The sequence below is a fragment of the Aureococcus anophagefferens genome (genome assembly GCF_000186865.1).
Source record: "Aureococcus anophagefferens unplaced genomic scaffold AURANscaffold_2, whole genome shotgun sequence".
Classification (NCBI taxonomy): domain Eukaryota; class Pelagophyceae; order Pelagomonadales; family Pelagomonadaceae; genus Aureococcus; species Aureococcus anophagefferens.
This window is the reverse complement of record NW_008705562.1, coordinates 503,772-516,129: the sequence shown is the minus strand read 5'-3', so window position 1 is coordinate 516,129 and position 12,358 is coordinate 503,772. Positions and strand designations below refer to the sequence as shown.

Genomic DNA, 12,358 nt, shown 5'->3' with positions numbered 1-12,358 from the left:
TCCCGCGGCGCCGACGTACCGGCCGACGCTCGCCGAGTTCCTCGACCCGCTGGCCTACATCGAGGCCATCCGCGCCGAGGTGCGCGCGCGCGCCGACGGCCGCCCCGTCGCCGGCGACGCCCCCCTTTCGTAGGCCGAGCCGCACGGCATCTGCAAGATCGTGCCGCCGCGCGGTCGCGGCGTCCTTCGGCGGCCGCGCCGTCCGCCGGGCGCCGCGCGCGCGGGGGCGCCCGCCGCGGGGACGGGGTGCCCGGGGGTCGCCGGCGGCGGGGGGGGCGCCGGGGCCGCGCGGGGGCCCCGGCATCGAGCGTTTTCCGCGGCCGCCGCGGGGACGGGGCGCCCGGGGGTCGCCGGCGGCGGCGGGGGGCGCCGGGGCCGCGCGGGGGGGGCGGCGTCGAGCGTGTTTCTCCGTAGGGACGGCTGGTCGATGCCGTGCGCGGTGGACTGGGAGTCGGAGAAGCGCTTCTCGACGAAGCGGCAGCGCGTCGATCGGCTCCAGGAGTCGCGGCCCTTCGGCGACGGCAAGAAGTACACGGTCAAGGAGTACCAGGCCATGGCCGACGACTTCTTCGCCAAGTGGCTCGCGGCGAAGCACGCGCCCAAGGCGTCGCCCGAGGGCGCGCCGCCGCCGCCGCCCCTGTCCGGCGCCGCGCTCTACGCGGCGCTCGAGGAGGACTACTGGGACGCCGTCGACCGCGGCGCCGAGGCCGTCGAGGTCGAGTACGGCAACGACGTCGACGTCCACGAGTTCTGGTCCGGCTTCCCGAAACCCGACGGCGACCGGGCGGACCTGAGCGTCGCCAAGCTCGAGGGCGTGCCCTACGCGAGCGACGCCTACTACGCGGCGACGGGCTGGAACCTCAACAACATCGCGTCGTGGCCCGGGTCCGTGCTCCGCCACTTCACCGTGTCCGTGCCCGGCGTGACGTCGCCCTGGCTCTACCTGGGCATGCTCTTCTCCACGTTCTCCTGGCACAACGAGGACAACTACCTCTCGTCGATCAACTACCACCACGTCGGCGGGCCCAAGCAGTGGTACGGCGTGCCCGGCGAGAAGGCCTCCGCCTTCGAGAACGTCGTCCGCCGCTTCTACAAGCAGCGCCTCCAGGAGGTGCCGGACCTGCTCCACCACATGAACACGCAGTTCTCGCCGTCGAAGCTCGCGGCCCACAGGGCAGCAAAAGAGAGCGAAATTCCCAACTTCAAAGGCTCATATCTCGGCCGTTTTCCACTCGTTTCGGCTGATTCTTGGACGAGCGATCATCTCTCGGAACGGTCTCGAAGCGTGGATGCTTTTTCCGGAACGCGCGCGCGCGGAACACTCACGTTGAAGCGACGTTGAATCCCCATCACCCTTTTGCTGCCCAGGCGGCCCACGGCGTGCCCGTCTACAAGCTCGTCCAGGAGCCGGGCACCTTCGTCGTGACCTTCCCGCAGGCCTTCCACAGCGGCTTCAGCTACGGCTTCAACTGCGGCGAGGCCGTCAACTTCGCCATGCCCCACTGGATCGAGCACGCCAAGCTCGCCAACGAGCGCTACCGCCGCATCGGCCGCCTCGCGGTCTTGGGCCACGACCGGCTCATCTTCACGCTCGCGCGCTACGTCGACGAGCTCGACGCCGACGCGTGCGTCATGCTCCGCGACGAGCTCAAGCGCCTCGTGCGCGAGGACGTCGTCTCGCGCGCGCGGCTCTACGCCGACGGCGTCCGCGACATCTCGTCCGTCGTCGCGCCGCCCAAGAACAACACGGACGTCATCGACGCCGCGGCCTGCGACTACGACGACAAGCGCATCTGCGCCGTCTGCCGCCACACGTGCTTCCTCAGCGCCGTCGCCTGCAACTGCAGCCAGACGACGGTCTGCTGCCTCCGCCACGTCAACTACCTCTGCAAGTGCCCGCCGGCGAACAAGTACCTCATCGAGTGGGAGTCCAAGGACCAGCTCGACGCCATCGTCGACAAGGTCAACAAGCGCCTCGGCGACCCGGGCGCCGCCGGCCAGGGCCAGGTGTCGCCCGACGCGTCGCCGAAGCCGCCGCCCGCCGCGCCCGAGCCCGCCGCGGTGCCGGCCTAGGCGCCGCGCGCCGCGCAACCCGCCCCCATCCGCCGCCCGCCGCCCGCCGCGCGGCCGCCGCGACCTCCGCCCAGACTCCCGGGAGCGTCTGGACGCCCTTACCACGCTACTCTGCGCGCGAGTTGTCGGGCGCTCGGGCGCTCCCCGAGCGGCGCCCCCCCCCGGCGACGTCGCGGCGAAGGCTCCCTTAGCGCTCAGTCGTGGCTCTCGCGGGGCGTGATCATGCCCGCGGGGTCCTTGCCGGACCTCGGCTTGGGCTTGCGGCCCATGCCCGCGAGGCGGGCCTGGGGGTCCTTGGCGAGCATGGTGCGCCGGGCCGCGACGCACGAGTTGCGGAGCGTCGTCGTGATGGCGTGGTCGCTGCCGAGGTAGCGCTCCGCGACCTCGACGCCCTTGCGGTAGCTCTGGAGCGACTGGTTGTGCTTCTTCAGGAACTCCTGCTCGACGCCGACGTTGTGGTAGGCGATGGCGAGCACGGCGATGCGGTCCGCCTTGGGCGGGCCCGCGTCGCCGCCCGCCGCGGGGCCGATGACGCTGCTGAGCTCCTCCTGGAGCAAAATCAGCGCCTGCTGCGCGTGCTCGAGCGCCGACTGGTGGCGGCCGAGCTGCGACAGCACGGCGCAGGCGTTCAGGTACGTGTCCGCCGGGTTGTCGACGCGCTCGAGGCGCCCCTCGATCTTGAGGGCCTTTTGCAGATACTGGAGCGCGGCGTGCAACTTGCCCTGGCGCCGGTAGTAGCACGCCAGGTTGTTGAACGTCACCGCGCGGCCCGCGGGGTCGCGCTCCGTGAGGATCTCCGCCTTCTTCAGCAGCTCGAGGACCATGGCGAAGTCCTCCTGCTGGAGGTAGGTCATGGCCAGCAGGTTGCACATCTCGCCCACGGTCTTGCACGCGCGCCACACCTCGTCGGACCCCGCGCCGAAGAAGTGCTGCCGCAGCACGAGGCCGCGCTCCATGCACTCCAGGGCCTCGAGGTACTGGCCGTTCTGCTGGAAGTTCGTGCACGTCTCGTCGATGCGCTGGAGCGCGAGCAGCTCCGCGTTGTCCTGGTCCTGCTCCTCCATGGTGGCGGCCTCGCGACGCGGCGCCTCGCACACCCCCCGGCGCGACGCGCGCGCTCGCCCGAAGGTCCCCGACGCCGCCCGTTCGGGGCCGCGGGCGCAAGTCGCGCGACTCGGGAGGTCGCGGCCGCCGTGCAGCAGCCCAGCGCTCCGGTTTCGAGGTGGTTGGATACAATGTTCAAGCAGTTTGTTGAGGGACAACATTGGGGCAACCAACTGTGGCAACGATGATCGCGACTATCGGCCTGCGTTGTGGCGCATCACGCGCAGCGATGCAGCGCGCTCATGCCGCACCGCGTGCAGCATCGCAGCGCAATGCATCACGCGCAGCGACGCCACGGACGACCGCCGCGCCGCGCGCAGCGATGCTGCGGACGACCCGCGCGCTCTCCTGGCGCTTCGAGCGACCGCTGGACCCAGACGCGCCGTTCAAGGTCGTCTTCAGCGGCGAGCGCCACTTCCTCGCGGCGCTGCCGCTGACGCGCGCCGCGCTCGCCGACGACGGCGTCGCCCTCGTGCAGGCGCCGACGGAGTCGCTGGCGGCCGCGGTCGCGGACGCGCAGGTCGTCATCCCCTTCATGGAGCGACTCGACGCGGCGATCCTCGAGGCCGGGACGGACGTGCGGCTCGTCGTCCAGTTCGGCGTCGGCCTCGAGGGCGTCGACCGCGACGCCTGCCGCCGGCTGGGCATCGCGCTGTCGAACTGCCCCGCGCGCGCGTCGGGCAACGCCGCGGCGACCGCGGAGCACGCCGTCTTCTTGGCGCTCGCCATGCTCCGCCGCGGCCCCGAGGAGCTGGCGACGCGCTTCGCGGCCGGCGTGCTCGGCGGCCTGCCGCTGCCGCGGCAGCTCGAGGGCAAGCGGGCGCTGGTCGTCGGCTCCAGGGCAGCAAAAGGGTGATTCAACGTCTCTTCAACGTGAGTGTTCCGCGCGCGCGCGTTTCGGAAACAGCACCCACGCTTCGAGAGCGCTCCAAGAGATGATCGCTCGTCCAAAAATCAGCCGAAACGAGCGGAAAACGACCGAGATAGGAGCCTCTGAAGTTGGGAATTTCGCACCCTTTTGCTGCCCAGGTCGGGCACGGGTCCGTCGGGTCCGCGCTCGCGGCGCGGCTCCGCGGCGCCTGGGGCGTCGACGTCGTGGTGGCGCACGCGCACCGCGCGTGGCGCGACGGCGAGACCGACCTCGAGGCCGTCGGCGGCCGCGCGGCCGTCCTCGGCGCGCTTCCGAGCTGCGACGTCGTCTTCCTGGCCTGCCCGCTGACGGCGTCGACGCGCGCCTTTGTCGACGACGAGTTCTGCGGGCGCCTGAAGCTCGGCGCGGTCGTCGTGAACGTCGCGCGCGGCCCCGTCGCCTCGCGCGACGCGGTCCTCGCGGCGCTCGAGCGGGACCCGGCGCTGACGTACGCGTCGGACGTCGGCGCGGGCGCCGCGTCGAAGCCCGCGGAGCCCTGGGACCCGGCCGACGCGCTCTCGCGCCACCCGCGGACCTACTTCAGCCCCCACGTCGGCGGCTACACGGACGTGTCCTACGCGAACACCGCGCGCCTCGTCGCGGACGCCGTCGCGCGCGTCCGGGACCGCCGGCCGCCGGACGTGTGGCTCAACGGACCTTAAAACCGGGAGAGGCGTCGGGAGATGTCCCGCCGAAGAGGAGCGCGCGCCTCGAGGCGACGCTGCCGTTTCGATCGGCGAGCGCTCTCACAAATTCGACGCGACGCATCAGCCCGTCAAGTCAACCATTGCGTTCCCCGAGACCCCCCTCGACGTGTCCATCCGGAACGCCGTCCGCGTCTACACCGACGGCATGGCGGCGCTCAAGTACTACGAGGAGCACGCGCCCAAGTACCTCGGCGCCGTCGTCACGGTCGTCGCCCTGGCCTTCGTCTTCACCATCTTCCGCGGCGACGGCGCCGCCGTCGCCGCGCCGCCGCTCGTCGGTTACGTCGCGCGCGTCGCCGCGACGCCGTGCGCGGCCGACGTCGGCGACGCCTGCGGGAAACCGCTCTTCCTCGACGACGCGATGGTCGGCGGCGCGTCCGCGTGCCTCGCCTGCGTCTGGCAGACCTGCGCCGAGCTCTGGGGCCGCGGGGGCGGGCCCGGGCTCCACCCGCCCAAGCTCCGGGGCTTCGGCCGCGAGTCGAAGGCGTGCGCGCCGATCGAGAAACTGCGGCTCGACGAGTGGCGCCACGTCCGCGACGGCGCGCACGGCGACAAGCAGGCGCTCACGGGCGGCGCGGCGGACCTGCGGACCGGCGACCAGCTGCGGTCCCTGATGACGACGAAGCTCGGCTTGTTGGGAGGGCCGAAAGCGTTGAAGGAGGGCACGCGCAAGGTCTACGTCGACCTCGGCGCGAATACCTACGAGTCGTCCATCGGCAACTGGTTCCGGGCGACCTACCCCGGCGGGCGGAGCTTCGAGGTCCACGCCTTCGAGGCCGAGTACACGTACGATTCCACCTACGCGGGCCGCGGCGACGTGAACTTGCACCACTTCGCGGTGTGGACGCGGAACGAGACGCTGCCCTGGGGCCACATGGCCACGAAGAAGAAGACGCGGAGCGGCTTCGTGCTCGACGGGCCGCGGCGCCGGCTCGGCGCCGCCCACGCGCTCGAACTCGACGCGGACCGGCCGACGCGGCGCGGCATCGACGTCGCGGACTTCCTCAAGCGGACCGTGTCCGAGGACGACTTCGTCGTCGTCAAGATGGACATCGAGGGCGCGGAGTACGACGTGATCCCCCACCTCATCGCGGCGGGTGCCGCGCCCCTCATCGACGACATGTTCGTCGAGGTCCACACGGACACGAACTCCATGTTCAAACCGCCGCACGACGCGGGCCACAAGCGCGGCGACGCGCTCGACCTCGTCCAGCACCTCCGCGACGCGGGCGTCTACGCCCACGAGTGGCTCTGAGAGGAGCGCTACACAAACGGGAGGGCGGGTTACCTATATCGTGGAATTTGCGGGCGCCGACGCGCCCTAGGCGGCGTAGCGGCCGACGGCGTCCGCGTTCGGCGGCGGTGCGCCGTAGTCGCCGCCGCCGCCGCGGGCGTTGCGGATGGCCGTGGCGATGGCCGCGCGGAGCTCGAAGAGGGGCGCGTCGTGCTTCGCGGCGAACTTGGCGACGACGGCGTTGTTCGCCTCCTCGAGCGTGAAGTGGTGGAGCGCGCCGACGGCCTTGTAGTCCTTCATCTTGATGGGGCTGCACTTGTGGGCGCCCGTGAGCATGACGTGCTTCTTGAGCAGCGACGACACGTTCTTGAGGGCCTGGATGATGTCGACGTCGCCGCCGCCGTGGACCGCCGCGTTCCGGTACTGCGCCCAGTCCGACGACGACCGGAACACGAGGAGCTCGCGGTGGCCCTTGACGACGGCGACGGCGGGCTTCCAGACCTTGGTCGCCAGGGTCCGCTGGGAGATGCGCGCGAGGACCTCGACCTGGACGACGCCCTCGGAGCCCGTCGCGGGCGCGCGGGCGACGCGGTACGCGTCCGCGCCATGGCTCGCGGCCGCGGGCCGCAGCGACGCCGGCGGCGGCGGCGCGGTCGGCGCGGGCGCGGACCGGCCGCCCCCGGGCTCCTCCATGCCGCGCTGGAGCAGCAGCTCCCGCTGCATGTCCTCCGGGAGCTGGCTCCAGACGTTGGGGTCGACGCCCTCGGGCGCGGGCCAGTCGTTGCGGCCGCCCGGCGCCGGCGCGGCGGCGGGCGGCGCCGCGGGCCCGCCGGAGAGGTCGAGGCCGTCGAGGCCCCAGTCGTTGGGGTCCGCCGCGGGCGCCGCGGGCGCCGGCGGCGCGAACGGCGGCGAATACGGCGGCGCCGCGGCCGCCGGCGCCGCGAAGGCCGGCGGCATCGCGACGGGCGCGGGCGGCGGCGCGGCGACGGGCATGCCGAAGAGGTCGAGGCTCTGGGGCTGGAGCAGGCCCGGGGCCGGCGGCGGCGCGGCCGGCGGCGCGGGCGCCGGCGCGAGCGACCCGGGCATGACCGTCCTCGGCGCCGCGGGCGTCGCGGGCGTCGGCGCGTACGACGGGATCGGCGGCGGCCCGGCGGGCGCGGCCGCGGGGGGCGGGGCGCCCATGGGCATCATGGGCATCATGCCCATCGCGCCGGGCGCCGGCGCCATCATGCCCATCGGCGGCCTGCGGGCGCGCGAGTCTCGCGAGGGGGACGCGACGCATTCCCCGCGCCGCGCCGCGCATCTGCTGGGGCGTCATCATGCCCGGCTGGGGCGACATCATCTGCTGGGGCGACATCATCTGCTGGGGCATCATGCCCATCGGCGGCATGCCGGGCGACATCCTGCGGGCGCGCGCGTCGCGGGGGGCGGCGGACGTCGCGGTCCCGGCGCCGGCGGCGCGCATCTGCTGCGGCGACATCATCTGCGGCGACATGAACTGCTGCTGCGGCATCATGCCCGGCATCATGCCCGGCATCATGCCCGGCATGCCCGGCGCGGCCGGCCGCGGCGCCATCATGTCCATCCCGCCCATGGCGCTGATCGACGACCGCCGCTGGCCCGCGTCCGTCGGCGCCGCCTGCTGGATGTGCGGCTGCATGCCCGGCTGCATGCCGTTCGGGTACATGGTCTCCTGCGGCGCGGATCCGGGCTTTCTCTCGGCGACGCTTCGGCGGTTGGCGAACTTCCGGCGAGGGACGGGCGGACGCGATCGCGCCGCGTCGGCCCCGCGCCCCCGATCGCGAGCGGACGCTGGAGGCGCGCGCCCTCAGCGGCGAGCCACCTGGGGGCTCCTGGGCAATTTCCCAAGCAGTGGCGGCCAGGTCGTCGGGATCGTGGGCCTGTGGAGGCGTCTGTGGCAAAGCGGATCTTTTGTTGGGGATTGGGCCTTTGTAATACGCATGGTTGCACTGCTACGGACGATGTAGTTGCGATTGAAAGGCAGCACGAACCTCGCAAAAGGTCGTAAGGCGGACCCTGGTTTTCATGCGAGTCATTCGCGTCGACCGCGCCTCGGCTTCGTGTCGGCAGACAGCGGCCGATCCGCCCTTCGATCGGGCGCCATCCCGACAGCGCAGACGTATGCGCGCATGCAGGCGTGCGTGCACGCTTCGGGCGCATGAGGGCTGCCCAGCGGCTCCAAAAATGGACCATCAATCGCGTCGTTGAGGGAAACCCATCGCGTACGCGTTGACGTGAAGCGAGTTACGGATGCGTTGCAGTTCGCGTCGCGCGCGTTCGGGCTTTGTCGGATGATGTCATCTCCCTAAACCTGCTGCAGACACCAACACGCGCGCAACCTCCAGCACCGCCAGGCGTTGCCATGGCCTCAGCAATGGTGGAACCACGCGCGGACGCCACGATTCCGCGCGTGCACCTCCGGCAACGGAGGACGAGCTGCGGCGCGTTCGCACGTGTGCTTCGCGTCGAGGGCGCGCGCGTCGTCGGCCTCTGCCAATTGGCGGACGCCTTCGCCCTGGCCGCGGCGTCGTCGGGCCACCGGCAGGCCGTCGCGACCGCGCGCCTCGCGGCGGCGCACGCGGGCGACGAGCCGCGCGCGCCCGCGTCTCCGGTCGCGGTTCCGGCGCCGAGAACACGGACGCGCGAACTTAGGTCCTTCATCTTCGTGGGCGGCCTGGGCGTCGGGGGCGAGGGCGGGCGGCTCCGCTGCGGCCTCAGCGACTTCGTCTTCGCCGCGCGCGCGCGGCGTCCCGGACCCACCCGCGCCGCGGCGCCGCCCTAAAAACTTCCTCGCGCGCGCAGGTGCACGCGCCGTCGCTGACGACGTACGTGCTGCCGTCCATGCGGACGCCGCGCTTCGCGGCGGCGACCTGCGCCCTGCCCGACGGCCGCGTGCTCGTCGCGGGGGGCGTCGACGCTCCCGGCCGCGGCGCCGTCGCGGATCCCGGCGGGGCGGACGCGCGGTACCGGGGCCTGCTGGCCCAGTGCGGCCGCAAGACGGCGGTCGTCGAGGTCTTCGACCCGGAGACGAACCGGTGGGACCGGCTCCCGGACCTGCCGGAGCCGCTCGCGGGCGCGCGCGCGTGCCTCGCGGGCGACGGCAAAAGCTGCTGGGTGCTCGGCGGCGCGGCGGACGTCGGCGGCGCGACGGACGCGGTGCGGGCGCTGGATTTGACAACCTTGGCCTGGCGCGCGGGCCCGCCCATGGCGCGGAAGCGCGTCGCCTTCGGGCTCGCGGCGCTGCCGGGGCGGGGCGTGCTCGCGTGCGGCGGCACCGTCGGCTACGAGCGGTGCAACCGCGCGCTCACGGCGGAGTTCCACGACTTTTCCACGGGCGCGTGGGTCGCCGTGGCGTCGCCGGGCTGCTCGTCGTCCGGCGCGGCGGCCCACGCGGAGCGCGCGGGCTGCGCCCTGGTCGTCGCGGGCGGCCACGCGCTCGTCGTCGGCGGCGTCCGCGTCGACGGAAAGGGCGTGCCCCCGAGCGCGTCTCTTCGCGGCGCGGACGGCGACGCGCGGGCGGCGCGGGGCGCCGCGGGCGACGAGGCCGCGCTGAGCGACGCGGCCTTCGAGTCGGAGCACGCGCACCGAGCGCCGGGCGCGCCGCGGCTCGCGCGCGCGGACGACGTCGCGGCTTTGCGCCTCGAGCCCTTGGGCTGGGTGCGGGCGCCGCTGGCATGGGCCAAGACCCCGCCGGTGACGGACGCGGCCGCCGTGGCATTCGGCGAGGCCGTGCTCCGCGTCGGCGGCGACGCCGCGGCGGGCGCGGGCCACGGCACGGGCGGCGCGGCGGCCGCGTGCCGCGTCGACGCGGCGGCCGCGCGCCCGCGCCTCGCGCCCGTCGCCGCGGCGCCCCTGCGCGAGCTCGCCTACGCCGCCGCGGGCGTCGCGCCCCTGCCGCGGCTCCGCGCGCTCGCGGCGAGGCACGGCTGGCTCGACGCGGCGGACCTCGCGCTCGGACGCGTGCCGACGCCCTTCGACGCCGTCGAGCTGCGCATGCGCCGCCATCTCGCGGCGCTGGGGCGGCGCCTCGCGGACCGCGGCGCCGGCGACGTTTCGGGCCTCGAGGCGCGCGCGGACAAACTCGCGCGCGCGCTCCGGACGGTCTTCGAGACGCGCGTCGGCTACGTGCGCCTCGCGCGGCGGCCGGCGCCGCCCGAGGCCCTCGACGCTTTGCGCCCTCTACCTGGAGGACGCGTGGCTCGCGCGCCTCCTGGGGGTGGGGCGCCCCCTGAAGATAGCCCCCCCCCCCGCGCTTACAACTCTCTTTCGTGGACCAGCGGCCGCCCGGCGGGCGCCGGAACGCGAGGTCCCGCCCGTGGCGACGGCGGCCGACGGAGCGGGCGCCGCCGGTCGCCAGCGCCGGCGCCGCCGGGGGAGGACCCCTGCTGGAGACTGGGGGGCGCGGGGTTAACCGGCGAACCGAGCCAGGCGGCGGCGAAGGCCGCCCCCGGGCCCCTAGCCGTCGCGGCGAATTCGCGGCGGAGGTGGAGACTGCACTGTGCACACGAAGCTTCGGCCGCCTCCGTCCACTCGAGCAAGCAGCCCGCCATCAGCACCACCGCGGACATGGATCCGACGCCGCGGATGGCCGCCCCGGTCTTCTCCGCGCGGCCGCCGCCGCCGCAGGCCGCCGCGCCGCAGCCGCCGCTGCCCGAGCGCGCGCCGCCGCCCGTGCCCGAGCGCGCGCCGCCGCCCGTGCCCGAGCGGGCGCCGGGGCCCACGCTCCCGGCGCGCGACGCGCCGCCGGCGCCCCCGCCGCGCGCGCCGCCGCCGCCGACGCGGCCCGACGCCGCGGCGCCGCCGGCCGCGGGCCCCCACGCCATGGTCGCGCCCGTCTTCTCCGCGCGCGCGCCGCCGCCGAGCCTGCCCGAGCCGGCGCTCGGAGCCGCGTTCGCCGCGCCGCCCGCCGCGCCGGAGGTCGCGCCGCCCGTGCCCGAGCGCGCGCCGCCGCCCGCGTTCCCGGCCGCGCCGCCGCAGCCCATGGCGCCGCCGGTGCCGGAGCGCATGGAGCCGCCCGCGCCGCCGCCGCGAGAAATGACCATGCCGGCCTTCTCTGCCGTGCCGCCGCAGCCCACGGCGCCGCCGGTGCCGGAGCGCACGGAGCCGCCCGCGCCGCCGCCCCGCGAGATGACACCGCCACCCTTGTCGGCCATGCCGCCGCTCGTACCGGAGCACTTGGACATGCCACCGCTGGTGCCGGATCGCTCCGCGCCGCCCACGGCGTTCTCCGCCGCGCCGCCCGCGGCGTTCTCCGCCGCGCCGCCGCAGCCGACGGCGCCGCCCGTACCAGAGCGGCCGCCGCCGATGGAGCCGCCCGTGCCCCGGGAAATGACCGCGCCCGCGTTCTCCGCCGCGCCGCCGCAGCCGGCCTTCGCCGCCGCGCCGCCGCCGCCGACCGTCGGCGACGCGTTCGGCGCGCCGCCGCCGCCGCCGGCGACCTCCCGCCTGCCCGCGCCGTCGGACTTTGCGGCGCCGCCGCCCGTCCCCGAGCGGCCCGCGCCGGCGCTCGCGATCCCGGAGGCCTTCGCGACCTTCGGCGCGCCCTCCGCGCCCGCCGCGCCCGCGGTCCTCGCGCCGCCCGCGCCCGCGGCGCCGCCGGCGCTTCACGAGCCCGCGCCGGCGCTTCACGAGCCCGCGCCGGCGCTCTACGAGCCGGCGATCATCCAGCCCATGCCCGGGTCCTACGCCGCGCCGCCGCCCGAGGAGGAGACGCCCGAGGTCGCGGCGCCGCCGCCCGCGGCCCCCGTCGGCGAGGCCCTCTTCGGCTCGGTGGCCGAGCCGACGGTGACGTCGGGCGCCGACGGGCCCGAGTACAACCAGGTCAAGCTCTGGAAGCAGGGCTTCCACCAGGGCCTGCGCAAGAGCGTCGTGTCCACGGGCGTCGCCAAGCACGGCATGGCCATGCCGGGCATGATCGACGACGCCGCGGGCGACGACCCCTTCGCGGCGGCCGCTGGCGGCGGCTTCGCAAAGACCGCGGCGACGAAGGTGTTCGCCCCGACGGACGACGCGACGCCGCCGGACGCCAGCGCCGGCTGGGGCGCGTCGGCGGGGTTTCCCGAGCCCGCGGCGCCGGCGTTCCCCGCGCCCGCGGCGCCGGCGTTCCCCGCGCCCGCGGCGCCGTCGATGCCCGCGCCCGCGGCGCCGGCGTTCCCGGAGCCCGCGGCGCCGGCGTTCCCGGAGCCCGCGGCCCTCGCGCCGGCGGCGCCCACGCTCCCCGACCCGCCGGCGCTCGCGGCGCCGCCCGCCGCCTTCCCGGACCCGACGGCGCTCGCGGCGCCGCCCGCGGTCTTCCCGGACCCGCCGGCG

The 12,358-nt window shown here is 75.0% G+C and overlaps 1 protein-coding gene across 1 annotated transcript; it reads left to right on the top strand.

Moving 5' to 3' along the window:
- Positions 1-553: 553 nt before the first annotated feature.
- Positions 554-2,073, top strand: AURANDRAFT_19610 (hypothetical protein; the record flags this gene model as incomplete). Its single annotated transcript, XM_009035232.1, has 3 exons — positions 554-1,143; positions 1,258-1,285; positions 1,369-2,073. The coding sequence occupies 3 exons, from the start codon at positions 554-556 to the stop codon at positions 2,071-2,073; spliced, it is 1,323 nt and encodes a 440-aa protein (XP_009033480.1).
- Between the last annotated feature and the right edge of the window lie 10,285 nt (positions 2,074-12,358).